Here is a 19,441-nt window from a genome sequence, read left to right as displayed (position 1 = left end):
AAACCTTGGTCAGTCTATGGGTGAATGTTCTCAAGTCCTATGGAATGGACTCTAGACCCATGACCAAACTTTTGAAAACAAGATAGAAATTGCACATATTTTGTGTAGAGCTCCCAGTGCTAACATAGTTTTTGTCTTGTCTTACCAAGTCGGGAACAAAGAATGCAGCCTTGTTGTCATTCATTAACTTCTCATCCAGTTCAAATGCTGCCATTGCCTGTGAAAAAAAACAAAAAAACATCATCAACAGATTTAAACAAATTGTTTTTAAATGAATAGGCCTTACCTCATTTTTAAAAAGTTCCACATACACGATGTACAACAAAAAGAGGAATGCAAGCAAGGCAAGATATATTTTGGTAATTGTCAAAGACCAGTATCCTCACTTGGTGTGTCCCAGCATATGCATAAAATAACAAACATGTGAAAATTTGGGTTCAATTGGTCATCGAGGTTGCAAGAAAATAATTGGGAAAAACACCCTTGTTGCATAGAATTGCATGTTTCAGATGCCTAAGCCTGAAGCTTTTCTCAGATTAAATTTTGTGTGTGAAAAATTTTACCTTTCTCTTAAACTACATAATTATAAGTGTGTAGTTTCTAACAATGTTTTACAATTTCAACAGCGCTCTGTTAGCAAGTTTTTGTGCTCAGTAATTTTGGTTATTGCAACTTAAACTGGCTTCGTTATCAACCACTGAAAACACTATAATTATATTTGTGGCAAGAAAATAGTATCATCTGCTTTATCAGCCATTTTAAAACCACACACCAACACCTAAGAAGTAAGTTTGCCTAAGGTTGCCACTGGGTTGCCATTACTCGCCGACAGTAGCGGCGCACAACTTATCCACTCAAAATTGTTGCAGAGTGAGTGTGCACAAACTTTAGTTACGTTTGCGCACACTCGCCAACAAGTAGAATGAACCCCTGAACTCACTGATAAAGTCTTACCTGTTCAACTCTGTCAGTTATCTTAACCAGTTGTTCTTTGGTCTCCTCTGTCCGTCGCTCCGACTGGGCTTTGAGTGTCTTCTCGATGACCACCTGGGCTGGGGCATCCCCTCTATCCATCATGGTGACAGACCCCCACTTTGTAGAGGTCCTCTCTATGGGGACGACATCGCTTTTGTTATCCATCTTCTATAGTGAGTGGCATCCAGGGTTCAGCAGAGATGCATTCTTAGTTGATAGAGCCAGGCCTTTAGGAGGGGGAAAAAGAGAGAAAAAATGATTTAACTGTTTAGTAGACCGGAATCTTTTACAGACCTTGAATTTCGTCATAGAAGGGGCACAGTCAATTTTCATCTGATAATAAGCCTATTCGCAATTGCAGCTGCGCCTGCCTGTTACTGGTGACATTGCAATTTGTATATATCCCGTGACCTTTTGACAATACCAGCGGGTATTGTCAAAAGGTCACGGGAGAGAAACAAATTGCGTTTTTAGCAGTAACAGACATGCGCAGCTGCAATTGCGAATTACACTTATGGGTACTGCTATGTGAGGAAAGTTTTAATTTGCATTGGAACTTTGCAAAGGGCACCACAGGAAAAAATACTTGGCGCCACGGCAATCTATACTATACGTAAAGGAAGTCTTGTAAGCTGTATCTTGTAGGCACTGGCTAGCCACGTAAAACCGAAGGGAGTCCAGCGTATTGGTAATATTTTGTTTACATTTTATTTACGTTGGAAACTCAGCAGGATCCTGGCTTAACTTAAGTGAGGATGCTAAGCCAAGGGTGCTTGATTGTTCTTGTTGGTCGAGTGCAGATCGGACACTATTACGTGTTTAATTTATGGGTTAGTGTTCTGTTATCTAAACTTTACACTAACAAACACAACTAACCCCAGTCATGCCAGTAACTGGGGTGCTGTACTGTTTTGTCCTAGAATTTTGACCCGCGGAATGACCGCCTATGTCAACAAAAAAACAAAACAAAAACAGAGTAAAGTAAACTCTATTTTTAGGGCCCGTGCTGGCATTATTTTTTACTGACACCGCCTTTACCCTAGACATACGAAGATGCAAGTCAACATTATTAAAAACGAGTACCGAAACAGATGGATAGAGAGCCCATTCAGGTTCAGAGCCCCTGCAGTTACTGCCAAAATTATAGCCTCCCACTGGACTGTCACCGTCGGACTGAATGAAGTGAGTTGACAGCACCTTTATGTTTATGTTGAAAGTTAACCAGCCTTAGCAAGTCAAGCATAAGAAGTTATTGTTTTTACTTCCACTCATTATTGGGAACGGGGATAACTTTCCGTATGGCGCCACCACTTTTTCACTCATTTTTACAAAAAGGGATATATCATTCAGGTAAATTAGATACTATGTTATTTTATTTCGAATGAAAAAGTGGTGGCGCCATACGGAAACTTTTCCGGGAACGGTGTCATGACATATTATAATTATCTGGCTGGGCTGAACATAAATTTTATAAATCAAATAATTTGTCAGGTTCCACGACATTTTAAATGCAGAATCATGCACTCAATTCAGGCAGAATGCAGCAGAAATCCCCTTGTCACTATATAAAGAAAGGTCAGAAAAGAATCAAAACTACTTACAAAACATCTTTTATCCAACCACCTGAAAACACAGAATGTTAAACTTCGATAGTTTCACCACTGTTGCTCCAAAGGACTCCAAGGTTGGTGGAATGAGTTGAATACTTGGTCCATCGTAAACACGAACATGACGAATAAGTATCCGAAGTTAATATTCCATGCGTCCTTAGTAATCATTCAACTTCACCCAGTCTTTCCAGTGTATCGATATTTTATGAGATTCAGCCTGGCACGCGGACTGTAACTTGGGATAGTGCTAAAACTATAAAATTGCAGAAGAAGTACTAGTTTTATGGCCTCACATTTCGACCCAAGTAGACTCTGTTTTGGTCGAAATGTGAGGTTATAAATATTCAGAGAAGTTTCCGTATCCTGCCACTTTGTCACAACTTCTGTTCAAGTGGTTGCAGGTAAGGAAACTTTTCCAAATATATTCTAGCAGCAGCGCTAGCGACATATTCTGTTTAAAATCAACTTGAACAGAAGTAAAATCATACTTCTTTTATTAGTAGAACCATATAGAGCAAGGGTGGAACTCAATAAATGTCAAAAAAAAACATAAAAAGAAGATATTGGTGAAGGGGAAAAAGAGCAACATTTTTTATGAGATTTGAAGCGACCCTTTATAAAAAAAAAGTTGCATAAAACTTTGGCGAAAATATTGTGGTGAAAGTCAATCTGACCGGGGACCGCCAGCAATTGTATTTCCTGCTGCTTAGAAAGAATTGCCATCCTCAAAAAGTGTCCTGATTTTTTTTAAGGGTCTCCTTTGTTTTAATCGATTGAGAAAAACACTACAGGATCGAACAAAATTGTGGACCGCCAGGAGTGACGTAAACCGACTGGTGGACTGGAGTAAGTTTAATGTAGCGCAAACGGTGACTTCGGTCACTTCGGATACTTATTCGTGTTCATCCATTGCTCACCACACTAGTTTATTTATGGCGCAGCCAATACATGTACTTCCTGAACACTATTATTGATTGGTCACATGACCACTGGTTGCTAAGTACACATTTGTATGGTGCTCTCTGCGAACAAAAGATTTGCTGTGAGTTTTCTGCAATTAGAGAATTGATCTGTTTTACTTTGGTATGTGACAGTAAAGTATGTCATAGGATAAACTTGGTATTCGGAGATCCAAGAAATCGATGAATCTTCTATTGAATAATAGTTTGGAGGTTAACCCAATCAGGATCGGACGTTTTTGATGGGAGGAACATAGCGCCACCCCTCCACATTCTAAGTTCTCTACCGATGTTGATGAAACTTGCAAAACATGTTTATTTCACCAAGTTCCACAAGATGCGTTTTGTATTCGCCACAAGAGAAATTATTTTGATGTTTGTTTTCCCATGTATCGGTTAGAAAAATCGTCCCCATGTTTTTGTCAAAATGCTGTTTACACATACTGAATTAAACTTGTTAAAAAATAAAAATTGTATTTTTAAATGAATCAATAACATGGCTATATTTTGATACATGTGTTACCGTTGGGTGCTAAGAATCGTTTCATTCCATTCTTGGGGGAACGCTAAAACTCAATGTGTCGGGCCTCATGGTCAACCATTGGAACTTTTTAGTCTAAAAAATTGAAACGCTGAGTGCCATGGAAACAGCTGACCCCTGGATACAATTTTTGTTTTTCACACTATGACCTATGGAAAAGTCGCATGTTCTAATACATCATGCAACGATAATAGTTACGGTAAAAGGGGGGGGGGGGCGGAATCGTCACTCCCCTCAGTCAGAACATGGAGGAATATTATTCCTCCATGGTCAGAATGAAGTTTCAATCGTGTTCATCTATTTCCATGATCGTTTCGATAGAACGCCCCCAACGTGTGGAGTGCGCAGTTGGCATCCAAACACTTTGGCACAACGTTTCTGTATATTTTTTTGAAAACGTGACCGGAATTATCAAGCTTCCACTTTTTCCCACGAGCACTGGTTTCGCAAAGATCATTATTTCCGTCCAAGGAAAAATCTGGATTTTATTTCAAAACCGGAATAACCCGCTTCCCGAGTTGTTTTCCCAAGTCTGAAAATGTCTCGCAAAACTCATTATCTTTATCAATAGAAAAACCTAACAGATGAAAAAATAATACTGCCTTAATAATATTTTACCGAACATTTTTATCAAAATAATTAATTGTAACATTGTTTTTATACTGACTTTTTCGTTAATTTGTTGTACCATATGCTTTTTTTTCTTGTTCAGTTGTGGCTTTTTCAAAATGTTTTTAATTGTTGTTGAGGAAAGCGTTTTATTAAACCATTTTGTATCATCTTTTATCTAGGCCTAGTGATGACTCATCCAATGTTTATGTCAAAATGGATTAAATTCACCCGGTAATTACAATAACCGACCAGCCCATTCTGCAATTAAACCAATGCACTATAATGACAACGGTATCGTATGAGCTCATTCGCTACTACTGCATCCAGGGTTCTAAAATTGCCCAGCCATTAAAACTACGTGCATAATTGTTTTTCTGGAATTCCAAGGATTTTGTTACGCTGCAACCAAATAAATCTGCATAATGGGAGGCCAACGCCTACTATTATGAGTAATGTGGACGTAAGAATCAGTAAGTTGGATCGTCGCTACATTTTTATTGTTTACTCAGGCAACAAAGTAGTTCTTATCGTTTTTTAAAAATAACAACTTGGAAATTAATGTGAACGAATGAACTACTGGGTATTATTAATAATTGTGTAATAGACACGCAAAACCAAAACGAATTTCACTGTACTAATATTTGCTTTTTACAAGTGACAATAAAACATTATTCTATTCTATTCTATTCTTAACTTTATAAATTTATTTGCGTTGTATCCTTTTAAACTCTTTCGGGTCAGAACTTGACCCGGCCGGAATCAGATCTCGTGCTGGGGCCTGGCATGCTGACTCGATATGGAATCTGTTACAAAATGACCCACAAATTGGTCAAAATAACGCTGAAGTACAAATTAATACCAATTATATCATATATGGCCTACCGTATTACCTTTTTTAACGTTGATATAATATCTAATATATATATATATATATATATATATATATATTTTTTAGCAAAAAAATATGTAAGGACAAAAAAGGTGATATTTTCTTGTATTTTGTATTGTATTGTGACTTTCGGGATCAGCCTGCACGCTGAGTAGGCCATCCTGTGGCATGTCTGGAGTTTTTAGATAAGCACTTTATACTTTGTCCAGTGTGGCTCAATCAGCTGCTTTGCTTTTTGTGGATAAATCTCAATTTTGTGGAAAAATTAAAAATTTAGATTGAAAGTGAAGATTTACAAATTGCCCCGAACGCACGGCAGGTGGAATTATCAGGGACAGCCTTTGAGTGTTTCTCGGAAATATATGGTCTTCAATATTATTACGTAATCTTCCGGGAAAATGAAGGCCGGGGACTTCAACGTTTTGATAAATTGCTTCCGTTACAGGCGCCCCATGAGGGATCGGCATGGGTATGTTTATGATTGACCTTGACTCCTCACTTTTTTTGCCGTACTTTCTTTGACGAGAAATGTTAGGCCCTAATCTATGTAATCGCAACCACAACACTGAAGTTACTCGAGCATTAAGGTTTGCAATGAATTCTTTGAATTGACAACAAGTATATCAATCACAATACGTTTCGTTATTCTAGCAGAAATCGTACAATAATTCAATGATGAATTGTCAAATATTATGTACATTTTCTTGTAAAAGTGACATGCCGGAAAGTGAACTTTAAGGCAACAAAAATCATCAACAGTGCGTGGTTATCGAAAGAGAGTCAGTGGAGGGGGGCTCTATTACACTTCTATTTGTAGGCATATTATACCTTATGCACAGACTAAAATGTGAAATGATCATCGGAATGCAATGTCGCACTGGTGAAAAACCACAAGGGAAAACCCATCGAGATCACTATTATAGGTACTGAGAACCCAAATCAACAGACCGCAGACTGAGTAGGATTCGAACCGCGGTCCACTGTGGGGGTGTGTGAAGGGCAGATGGAAGAGACTTAAGACGAGAATGACTACAGAGAGAAATAAATTCTCGGACATGGATGAAGGCAGATTATAGTGTTGAGAAAATGGCAATGAAGACACTTATGAACGACTGAATTGGGACTGACCCACATAGTCCAACAAATTAATCAATTTTAACAGGCTTGTTGTGGGACACAAAAAGTAATTTCCCAATAAAAGTAACTCTTATTATTAGGCTACCATGCAGGGCGGATCAACTTGTTACATGGTTAGATCAAGCGCGGCTTCCATTAACCATGAGTGTCACACTTCAAATCAGTTACGACAGCAGCTTTCGATGCATGTTTTCAGTCCATGTTTTAACATCTTTCAAACCCAAACTTATACGAATCGAAAAAAGGGAATTCGATGAGTCAACCAAAAATGAACATCTACAGGTTGTCCACAACATTCAAACGGTACATCACACTGAAAATAATAGAGGGCTTTTGTTGAAAACCCAAATCCTTTTTCAGTGGAAACTGCTGCTGCTTCGCCGCGTCTTTGTGCGATTGCATAATCTCAAGTGGTAAACACGACCATAACCCACTGCAATGAGTAGGAAGTCAACATACGAGGAGGGTATGTAGGGTACCAGTGTTCATAGGAAATGATGTTTACGAGGTATCGGTGACTCACATCTTACGTACGTAGACTTGATTCAAAGTCTGCGATCGTGGCTTTTAGTCTACCTCACTAATAGCCAAAACATTATTGTATGAAAAAGCGCCCTCTTGTAGATTAACGTAATAACCTACAATGGGGATCATAGAGATTTCGAGTTGGGGGCGCGTGATAATCTCTGTGGGGCGAATTTCGTGGCTGATGCGGAGGAATAACCACGAGCTCAGACTTGAAATCAAGTCTACATCTTACGCCGATCGAGTGCGCGGCTATCGTAGTATAGCTACACTGCGCACACATCATCACACACATTGCATGCACACATTGGATATTTAGCGCACGCAAAAGATCATTCCAGCTAGTAGAGAGAGGTTTTGATCATCTGAGTTTTGCACTGCTACCATTCGGACGTGACTCTGGAAGCAAAAGATGTTCATAAAATGATGTTTTTCTAGTCCAGCGAGAAGACTACAAACACACTTTGGTAAATCCACAAGAACTTGAATCGAGGAACTGGAATCATAAACGGACGATCTTTTCACCTTGTGCCTGGAACAGTATGTAGTGGCAGTTTGTTGAAAATATTACAGAGGCGAGACATTGTTTACAAAATGAGGGCTGCCCGTGTTGTCATTCTGTTGCTGGCGTGTGGAGTTGGATGTTTTGCCGTAGTATCGGGAAACAGGCGACCACCAAGCGTATTGGGGGAGGGTCAGCTAGATGATGAGAAGTTGTTATGTTTGAAGTAAGTTGGTATTCGATTTGGGGAATTTGAGTAATGGTGGAATTAGATCAAAGTAGAAACTACAAAATACAATACAACTTTTACAAGGCTTCTTTTTAGTTTCTAGCCTAGAGTGGTGGTTGATTGAAGTAGATGGATCTATCTAGCTAGGGCTACGCTTTTGATTATTCAATTGAAAAACAAAAATCAAGACCTCCACAACACATCAGTGTAGGCCCAATAATACAGCAGAAAATACTGCGAGACAAATTTCTTTGCTAAGCAAAAATTGAGTGGGGCACCAATCACTAAAATGTAAACTTCTTCCTCCATGGTATAATTTAGGCTGGCAGTGGTAACCTTTAATTCATTAAGTAATCTTTTTCTTGGATAACTTTCCGTATGGCGCCACCACTTTTTCACTCCTTTTTAGAAAAAGGGATATCTCATTGAGGTAAATTAGATACTTTATTATTTCATATCGAATGAAAAAGTGGTGGCGCCATACGGAAACTTTTCCTTTTTCTTTGCTATTAATATTAAATATTAAGACAGTAACTTTTCCCAGCACGCAGGTTGTATGAAATCGGCCCCTAGGCTGTCCTTTCTCTGTGGCTGGATGCAGTGTGAAATTTCAAAAGATTGTGCTCTCTTATTTTTCTTCCATAGAAATTTTGTACACATTAATTAAATGTTGTACACATTTTTTTTTTTGGTAAACGAACAGCATTAAAATCTGCAGCAGCTTTAAAAAAAAAGTTGCTGTTAATTTGAATGAGTAGATTATTATTGAATGATTAAAATCTTTTGAAATTGTATGCAAAATGACTGGTTACAGGTTACACTCGGTTCAGGGAGTTGGGGGAGGGGTACTCCTAGAACTATTTTGGTTTTGTTTTGAATGCCTAGTAACGTTGAGTCCGTACGCTAGCCTTGTAAGCGTAGAATGCTGAGTAACGTTGAGTACGCTTGCGCAGAAGCCGAAGTTCGCCGCTAACTCGTGAAATATGCTTGCCGTAAGCACAGAATTCCGTAAGTGCCGATTCTGTGCTTACGGTAAGCAGAGCCATGAAATTGGGCCCAGTACTTCCCAAAAACCTTGTTTAGTACTCGATATTAATTCGTATTCAGTGTTCACAAAATATTTGTTTTGCTGTGTAAAAACTGCTGCACCAGTTCATCCCCTTCAAAGTTTTTTACATGAACAATTTTGTCTTATTTTTACTGTAAACATTACATAGTAAATACCACTTGGATAAATAAAACCCACACTTATACAGGTACCCATCATTACAATGTGTAAAATGTAAACATGGCCATGCATGGGGCACACATGCTTACATTATGTAGCAGGGTTAGCCTGGCTGTCCTTGGATAAAATGTGTTTGTTCTATGATAACGCATAGACTGGATACCAGATCATCATAAACACAAACATCATCACCAGCTTATTTTTTTCTTCTTTGCTCACCCCCCCCCACCCCTCCTCAAAAACGAAAGAAAAAAGACCCCCTCCCCCCCTAAAACCCCCCTCCAAAAAACACACAAAAAAAAACCCTGACAACAACAACATCAATGACAACAATGTATTTTCAGTGTATCTGGAACCATCTGGAACAATTGATGTTGTTTTTAAAACAGAATAAAATACCTCCTGATGTTGCCAGTTCAAGCACCCTCCCATAAAAAAAACATAAAAAAGATGAAAAGATATTGAAATAAATAAAGACGCTTTTTTTACTTTAGAATCAAGAGGAATTCCTATGCACTGTATACTCATCAGATAAGCCAACCATAATATTGGCCATTTTCATAACCATGACATGACTCTGGCTTAGGCTCTGTCTGCCTGTTTGAAGGACAGCACGGTTTTCAAAATAATGAAGGTGTCCATCCGCAAACCCCAAGCCCTGGTTTCGAAAAACAGCCCAAGAAAGCCTTCAGGCTAATGTTGGTAGTCAAACTGTACTTTCTCCTATAGAAAAAGCTACCAGGAAAAACTGTGTTAGAGAGATTACAGTGGATTTAAAATTAAAGTTGCCAGATGGCACACGCTCACAATGCCTCTGAAATATTCAAAGTATGCATACAGATATAGTCCAATTGTTTGCAGTAGTCCTTAGGACTGCGTAGTGGTGTATGTTACATTGTGTAGAGTCTATTAGAAGATGCATAAATTATCATAATGACATTTGCACAAAGGATGTTTATGAATCGTAAAAAGGTACTTATAAAAACGAACACATCAAAACGATTTTTGTTGAATAGGCTTACTCTTTATATTCACATTACAGTACTTTGTCAACCGTAGCCTCGGTCATAAATTTCCCTTTTTTCTGTTGTCAACTCAACAAAGTTGCTGGAATGTTTTTTTGTTGCTACAGTACATCATTTTCAATATGTTAAATGTCAACAAGAGTGATAGCATTTGTAATTTCTTGTGTGGAATGTCAAGCGGTAGGCCTATTTGACTTGGCAAATGGTACATTACAAAGCCGCTTATCCCGTGATTCCCCGTGAAATTTCAAGTAATTTTCCAATAATATTTCAGTTGGAATTATTTCTCAGGACAATTGGTTTGGATTAGGTATCAATATCAAGTCAAATCTAATCAACAATCGTGCCCATTGCCCAGCCCTGTATGCCCTAAAGTTTTGTGAAAGGGTAAGGGCACCAAGGTGATTCCTCCTTGGTATAGGGCACCCTAGATGGAGAAAATTGTATTTCTACTGGAACATTTCATGAGCACCAAGGCAATCCCAAGGGGCATGGAGGCAATCACTTCCGTTGCCAGTGTGAAGTATCATGTCTGTATGCCCATGTGCTGATAAGAATCAATAGTCACACATTTGAATCCATAACATCTTCTTGTGATAACTTTACAACTGGAATGCACAACAAAGAATGCGATTCCTCGCGATAGACTGTGTTCATTTGTCTGCTAACGATATCAACAGGCCACATTGGTTAAGTCCAATATTTGTTGTTATTGCCCTTTAATACCAAATATGTTTTCAATCTGGTCAACTGTTCCATAGCGTTCGGATGAGCAAAAGGATATGGATGCATTTCAAGTGATTGAGATCTGAATAGTGCGTGATTGTCCTTTCGTATCACGTTTCATTTTCCTGCACGAATTTAGAATGTCACTTGATATTCTAGGAGGCAAGATATCCTAATATTATTGACACTCCATTCCTCTAAATCTGTTTTTAAAAACAGGATGACAATGTGTGGTTTTTTTGTTCTGACCACAATGTTTATTCTCAACTTGTTCATTGTAGGGATCGGATACATACATTGCAATAAATTAGGCCGACACCTTTGTTACAATTCAGTATTGACAAATAAAACTGTGAATAATCCAAGAAAGAGAAGGCTTAGGCATATATTTTTGAGAAAATAAATCACTTTTTAAACAAAACAATTTTGATTCCTTGTAAATAGAGCTTTTCGAAACATTGAGGTGTTTTTTTTCTTTCCAAGTCTCTAGAAGTTCATTCATTTGGTAGTGAATGTTTGTTTAAGGAACAGGAAATTTGAAGTAGGATTTGAAACTTTGCATGGTGGAAGTATTATTACATGTAGGTGAGATTTGCAGTAACACCACGTGAAATCAGTCTTTTGAGTTGGTTCTAAATAGAATCCCGTGGTTGACAGCTCAACGTCAAGGACATTTTGTTTAAGAGAGCGAACAGCTTTCAACATCTGGAAATTTGATTTTTTGTTTCTGCTAATTTTAAAATTGATCCATTTACCATGCTTCACTAATTTTCCCAGGAGAGAAGTTTGTTAGTATTTTTTACCTACTGTACTTGTATGCATACATGAGCGAACACTCTGAATGTGTTTAGTGTTAGGTTCCTCCTCTTACTGCTTTCTTCTCGATCCCATCTTAAACAGAGTGAGACACATTTCTCAGACATAACTCTTTCATCATCTTTTTGTTAGTTTCCATGAAATGATATTACTCACGGCTGTGAGTCCTTGCCTCAACAGTAAGAAATCCATCAGCACAGTCACAGATGCTGTCAAGTGGATCATGAATTATCTGGACTGTGTTTTGGTATAAAAAGGTACTGCTGGTCGAGAGGTATAATGTCTTCTGGGTGTACCAAGCTTATTATTATACACCATTCCCCTGATAGAGCAATAAATTTACTTTTGGATGTGATTCAGGCGTTTTGTAGTGGACTATTATATCACTCTTGCATTTATAGACTGACGCATTGGGAACAAATTTCAATAAACCTCCATGGTAGAATCATTTGTTTTGTTTCATTCTCATTTTAAAATATTTTATGGAAAACAACCTACATATGATAAAACAAAAAGAGGAAAAAGGTAATACGCTGTATTTTATTTATTTATTTTTTGGAAAGTGTACCTTTATAAGACACTGTATTACCTTTTTTATTATTATGGAAAGTGTACCTTTATGGAAATTTTAAGACCTACATGGATTAAATTCGGAGGGGGTGGGGGTGGTTCCATAATACTGCAAGGCGCAACATCTGTCAGTGTTTTTTCTACAAGACTACATGTACATTAGATTTCAAATGAGACGAAAGCAACAAATTAACATTTGAACTTTTGTTTATATGAACAAGCTCTATCAACGAGAAGATTGGTCTCATTGGGTATCAATTATTCAATTCTCAACACAAAAAAACAAAAAAAAAGCTATTTATCAGACCAAAAGCCAACATTTATTAACAAAAACACACTTCTGACCCAAGTATGTCCAGTCATGAGAAATGGCCTGGGGGTTGGGCCTGTGGTCTGGGGTATATTTTGAGCCCTGAGTTATTGTCAATCGGATCCTTTTCTTAACATATTAATGATCAAGTTTTTTTGTGGCTGTACAACAAATTCAATCTATTGACATCTGCTTAGAGTCCTAATTTAAATGCTGTGTGTAGAGATCCAGTTATATTGGCTTTTTGTTGTGGGTCCCTTCGGGATTATTTGTACTTCGTACATGTGTACATCTTCACCTGTATGGAACAGTACCTGCATATTTATCATTAACTTTAACCAAGAGGGCAAGTTAATTATTTATGACTTCCGAGTGCGTGCCTCTAAGTGATCAGTAGGGTTTATTTTTATTCGTGGAAATATGGCTTCTGCTCGCTTGTGTATTAATTTAAAAATAAACCTTTCTCCGTAATGGTCATGGCTCAAATTTGTTACTGTACCAGAATTTATTATGCAAGACCAGAATCAAAATATGTTTTTTAAAGCAAGTGCAGAGAGAAAATCTTTCTCATTTGTATTGTATAAATGTTATTTGATACTAACCAGAATTGATGAATATTTATCAGACTCAATAAGCAAAGTTATTACACAATGAAAAACACAAGACCACCGGGCTTGTCTAGATATTATTGTTATTTATTCATAAATACCTTTAAGACAGTGTATCCATTCCATTTGGTCGAGAGGGCAACGGATGATATTACACAAGAAAAAGTGTTTAAACATGGGCGTGACACGCGAGCTTGGACATGTTCTTATAAGACAGTTTATTCATTCCTATTGGTCGAGAGCAACGGCTGGAACACCTGTGCAACATCACCTGTGCTTAGAGGGGTGTTGTGTTGAAAGACATAATGCCACAATTATAATTTTTGCATTTTCTAAAGTTTTGGACCAATCTATCTTGATAATTTACCTCGACTTCGTCTCGGTAAAATTATCAAGAACCAGGCCTCGGCGGGGTTTAAACCACTACACTAGTTGAAAACCTCTCTCACCACACATTGATTCCCTTATTATAATACTATTTGTTTATTCAAAACACTGCTTGCAGCCCATAGACATTTTAAAAACATTTTAAAATGTAAGTACACGTAATATGTTTACTTGTATGACACTAAAATCACTGGCCTCATGACTATGGTCAGTAGTAATTTGTTTTAGCCCTGATTGTTGTAGGCATGTTTTGGTTTAACAGCACTTTCATGCATTCATATTAAAGTGCTTTTCCTCAAAACCAGATGTGTAACTGAAACTACAAACTACAAAGCAAAAAAACACAAGAATCCTGGAACTGCCAGGAACTGTAAAAAAGCACACACCAAAACAGGACAGAAAATGAAAACAGTTAATGATACCATGGAGGATGATACTAATGTAACTGAAACTATAGCAGTAACCTAACTCCAAAACTAGACAGTAAAATGAAACCAGTACATAACTTAAACTACCAGAAACTACAAAGAAAAACATACAAGAACCCTGGACCTCTTAGGCATCAGTAAAAAAAAAAAACAGGGCCCCTCTGAAACTAACCTGAAACCCAACCCACAATCAAGAAAGTAAATTGGAAACATAATAGATGTTAAATTTGCATCAGGGGATAAAAAATATTAAATTTGGTTTTTAACCAAAATTAATAAAATGGAAACAGTAGCCACTTGAAACTAGCAGAAATTACATGCCTAATCAAGAAACCGAAGAATCCTGAGCAATGAACATGCAAGGGAGAGTAAAAAGCACCAAACTTAAAACAAGACAGGCCAGGCAGAGGATAAAACTTACAACCCCAAAAACAAAACAGTCGTTGAATCGAAATCCAGCATCATCAGAATTAAACAAATATTTATACAGACGCATAACATCTCTCATAAGTGCAAAGATATAAAAAATAACAATTAAGTATTAAGTTGACAGTTACAAGCATTTAGTCATCGTTGTCTCGAAGAGGAGACCACTTCATGAGCAAATATCTCTTACTGAGCGATACTTAATGTCCACATTCGTACGTGACGTGGCTAGTGCCATACTTAAAGTCGGCCTCAAGTGGGAAGTGTATGATTCACATTCATACAGTATGTAGATAAATTGTCAACAGTATACATTTTCTGTTCAAACAACTTTTAAATGGTTTGGATACTTTTAGTAACAGAAAACAATCCACAGATTTACATTAAACTTGCATTGTTTGAAGATAATGATAGTAGAAAGCTTACCTTAAAAAAATAGTCTCTGAGGTGCTGTAGTATTTGAGAAATGAGTAAAATAATGTCATGAAAATACGTTTTTACATGCTAAAATAATTTTCGTCTCATGATCACTGAGACAAGTATTATTTTCATGACATTGTTTTACTCATTTCTCAAAAACTACAGCACCTCAGCAAGTTATATTTTCATGGAAGCTTTCTACTATAATTATCTTCAGACTGTGTAAGTTTAATGTAAATCTGTGGACATTGTGTTTTTTGTCCTACAAAAAGTACATACACCCTTTAAGGTACAGTGTCAGTAATTTTTTATTTATTTACAAAGACACACAGAAAACACAGTAAAAGATTTGTTTATAAATGTTGACAGCATGTAGCAATCAAAATACGCCCAAGTGTGACTGTGTACGAACTATGTTGACAAAAAGAAAAACTCTTCAGAATGTAATACCATTAAAAACATTGTTTGACACTGCACTTTCCCTTTAACTTTTTATTTGACTCATAAGCAGTTCCAATGTTTTTTATAACACTCAATCATTGTGTGGAGTTAAAGGGATGCTGCAGAATGTAATACCATTAATAACATTGTTTGACACTGCACTTTCCCTTTAGCTTTTGTTCTGACTCACAAGCAGTTCCAATGCTTTTTGTAATATTAATCATTGTGTGGAGTTAAAACCAATTAAAGAACTGTAAACTGTGAAATAACACTTCAAAATATTTATCACTTAGTCGAGTGTTTATAGCGAGAGTGTTTATCTGTGTCATGCACCTGTCATTTAAATATGTCATGTACATTAGCCTAAAAGCTTGAAAAGAGAAATGTGTTTCCTGTCCCCTGTGGGTGATCTGAAAACCAAATAAATGGACATGGACAATATAAAACTTACTTGTTTTTGTCACTGTCATGTCATACAAAGGCATTCTATATTATTCCTAGTTTCTCTGAACTTTCCTTTTTGTTTGTCCTTGGAATTGTCAAAATGATATAATATAAGCACCTTTACATTCAATGAATTAATCCTACTTTTTCCAAGAACTGCCTGCTTATCAGAAAAGCACAGACTTGCTAAAACTTTTTTCCTTGCCACTTCTTCAACTGTACATCAAGACCGTTTATTTTTTTTCAGTGCCAACTGAGCTAACTCAAGGAATTTTAATTCCTTACATATACATGTACAGCATTCATTGTGTCAGTGCAAAAACCTTAAATACATGAGCACTAACATTTGGCGCGAGTTTGGAAATTTCAACATGTGTTATTTTGCTTAAAATATTACGGATGCACACACAAAATACTTATACGGATGTGGCAAGATACAATACTTTTTCACAGGGGCTCTTCGTGCGAGACCACATTTTTGCAATAATCAAGCATGCATTTTTACACTGACACTACATATTGTACAATGTATAATATGTAGTGCATTTAAAAATTACATGTTTTCGTCTTTGGCCTCAAGGGTTTTCATCTATGTTCCTAAGCGTGTAATTTAATAATTGCCATGCATGCTACACATGATTGATTTGATTTGTATGCTGCGGGTTTTCCACGAAAAGCAGAAAATGACATTTAAGCAGCGGTTGAGGGTTCTAAGACTTCATCAGACGTTAAAATCTTGCAAGATGGTATCTGCTGATTGTTTCCACAGCAAATACTAGGCCTCAGAATAACCCACAGCAATTACCCTGTGCTTTTGCTGTGGTGCCCTTTTGCAAAGTTTCAATACAGATTTAAATCTTTCTCCAGAAGACGATCAGGGCATACGATTTGAAACATCTATTTGAAATTTACGGTTCTTTTTAGAATCGCCCCAACTCAATTAAAGATTATCATTAAGTTACCGCATACCTCAATATATTATATTTTCAACGTATGCACAGTTTCAAAACCAATTTAATACAAATTTAAATATTTCTCATAGAAATGCCCTTTACCAGAGGGAAATTGTCTAGTGTTCAAAAGCGAGACTTCAAGGCCCGGATTACAGTATGCTAAGAAGAAACATGTATGAGATGGTTCCAGAATGTGTCTATACTAGTGTAAACATAATATCATGAGTCATCTTGTGACATTTCTGCAAAGTTTACATTTTGAACAACATGAGCATGTACGTGCATGACATGTGTAAGACTAAGAGACTGGACTTTGAATACAAATAAGAATTTTTCCAATACTCAAATACACAGCTACATGTACACTCTGTAGGCCTACTTATTATAATGGTGTAAATGTACTCTGGTCATTTTAAAATCAAGTTTTAGACCCTTTTTGTGTGGGTTGTATAAAATGATGATAATAATGAACAAATAAATAAACAATAAATAACTTAGTCCAAAGTCTAAAACAGGGTGTAAGTAATAATGCCATGTGAGGAGATCTTAATAAAAAATACAGTAGTTTTGGGGTTCAGAATGCCCCACGATATTGAAAAATCCTGCTGGGATTCCTGATGGAGAAGAGACCCAGGCCTACAAAACATTTTTATGAACTTTCAATTTCATCCCTGATGAACTACATAAAAAAAAAACCAAGACTAGAAAGTTGCACCTTTTACAAACAAATTACTTTTCTGTGCTCATGCTGAATCCATTTTTATGTATACACAGACTGCAATAAGAATAATCGTCTGGAACAGATAATCTTCTGTCACGGTTGAGAAGTTCAAATGACTTAACAAGATGACAGTTTCTCAGAACTGTTTTTGTTCTGATTCCAAAAGAGGCCAAAATATTTTGGAAGAAATGGAAAATAACTTTCATCATGTTCAGCCTGTGGGAGCTTGTGTTGATTACCCTGGGGGGGGGGGGGGGGGGAGCTGAGTGAGTGGGTGTGTGGTATTAAAATCTAAGCCCTCCATTCTGTGGGTGACTGTGTTTTTTTGCGAGTAATTTTCACAAGTGCAAAGGCCTCTCTTGATGAAAGGTTGTGTGTGGCTCCCTCCAGTCATTACATTGTACATAGTCTGTAAGAATTGAAAGCAAGGGTTGACACAATAATACAAAAACGTATTGTGTGTTAATTTCCATTACCTTATTGAGGCCATACAAAAAAGGGAAAATAAAAGGACATCATCAGGGAATTCTAAAGATTGGGTGCCCGAACAAGGAAATCTGTGTAGGTAACTGTGCAGGAACAACGGACAGAACAAAGGAATGATGTCCACAATGCATCGTTGAGAATGGGTGAACCATAACGATGGGTGAACACACACCATGCATAGTATGGATGTGTGTTTTCTGTGCACGAGTCCAGTCTCCAGTTCCCTGGATAAAATTGAAGCCCCATTCTAATGCTATTCAAAGGAAGCCATTACCTTCTCATTTAGGATGGTGCCATGACTTTTTACCATAACAATACCCAACTAAACCAAGGATCTATTTTCACTTGGTGGCAAGAAATAGAGCGTGTATGCAAAACTGTGGCTGACCTGCTGAGCTCACACCCTTTTCATAATAACCCATCCATTCTATACAGGGGTCAGTTGTGTATGGAGACCTGCTATATTCACAAAATGCAAAGTGCAGTAATTACTTACTGAGGGAGCGATTTCTTCTAGCAATTTTGCATGCACAATTAGCATGAACTTAGTTTGTGCACACTGAATGGCAATGTTGAGTAGTGAATGGTGATTTTTGAAAAGCAATTGACACATTTTGCTCTGCTAAACAAGGGAAATGTTGCTGCCTACATGTCTTAAAGGCCCTTATTGTGTTATTCATGGCATTAGGGCCTACAATATACAGTACCTTTAAATGACGATACATTTTTCGCCATGACATTGACATCATTGAAAGTGTTGTAACTAATGTTTATAGCAAATTGCGCCTCGACTGAGATACAGTACATGCAAATCATTATTCCTCAGAAGATTCAGATTATGCATTAGACACTTACAACCTAGTTCAAATTCTGAATCTCAATTTTAAATTGACTAATGTATTGGAGAGTAATTTGAGAGCACAGAACTCTTGGATAGTGTGTGTACATTATGTCTGTGGGGTTCAACTACACATGTACGTGCCGCGCTGACACTCCAGCAAGACCGTTGACGCCAAAAGACTACTTGCCGAGGGGCTTCAAAGCTTCTCAATGAGGTGTTTTCCTAGGCAGGGGGTACTGTCCCTGTCAGTCGCCACTCTTAGGGGACCGTGTAATTGCGGCCGATGTTTTTGGAAGTGGGGAAACAAGATTCAATAAATCTATCATCCATTATATTAAAACGTGTTTCGGTTAAGAGCAATGGTCAATGCGAAGGAGTGTAAGAAGGGAACATTTGACCCTCTTCTTCCGTTCAGGCTGCAGGGCTAAAAAGAACTCATCGAGACTAAGTCGGGCCAGGTGACCGACAGCTTGACGCGTTGACGGGACAGATAATGATATCGTTGTTGGATTGGTATTGACTGTGTTAACCTGAATATCGGTTGGGACCCAGTTTCAGTTAAAGAGTGAAGCAGCAGAAAAATTAGATTTCCAGCTGTAAAAGGTTGGGTCATACTTTGGTTGGTAATGTCA

At 37.4% G+C, this 19,441-nt stretch overlaps 2 protein-coding genes across 10 annotated transcripts in view; one reads left to right on the top strand and one right to left on the bottom strand.

The window, feature by feature from the left end:
* LOC139936925 (uncharacterized) overlaps positions 1-2,697 on the bottom strand; it is a 55,127-nt gene extending 52,430 nt beyond the window's left edge. For all 8 annotated transcript variants that reach the window (XM_071931751.1, XM_071931753.1, XM_071931755.1 and 5 more), the window contains exons 1-3: positions 2,577-2,697; positions 955-1,202; positions 146-217 (exon numbers count right to left, since the gene is read on the bottom strand). In XM_071931751.1, the coding sequence (XP_071787852.1) occupies positions 146-217; positions 955-1,140 (258 nt within the window). In that variant the 5' untranslated portion in view covers positions 1,141-1,202; positions 2,577-2,697. The remainder of the gene's footprint in view (positions 1-145; positions 218-954; positions 1,203-2,576) is intronic.
* Positions 2,698-7,581: 4,884 nt separating this feature from the next.
* LOC139937645 (uncharacterized) overlaps positions 7,582-19,441 on the top strand; it is a 28,090-nt gene continuing 16,230 nt past the window's right edge. For both annotated transcript variants that reach the window (XM_071932887.1, XM_071932886.1), the window contains exon 1: positions 7,582-7,976. In XM_071932887.1, coding sequence (XP_071788988.1) covers positions 7,843-7,976 — 134 coding nt within the window. In that variant the 5' untranslated portion in view covers positions 7,582-7,842. The remainder of the gene's footprint in view (positions 7,977-19,441) is intronic.

The sequence above is a fragment of the Asterias amurensis genome, chromosome 5 (genome assembly GCF_032118995.1).
Source record: "Asterias amurensis chromosome 5, ASM3211899v1".
Taxonomy (NCBI): Eukaryota; Metazoa; Echinodermata; class Asteroidea; order Forcipulatida; family Asteriidae; genus Asterias; species Asterias amurensis.
The sequence above is the reverse complement of the archived record's forward strand: the minus strand, read 5'-3'. Positions and strand labels throughout refer to the sequence as shown.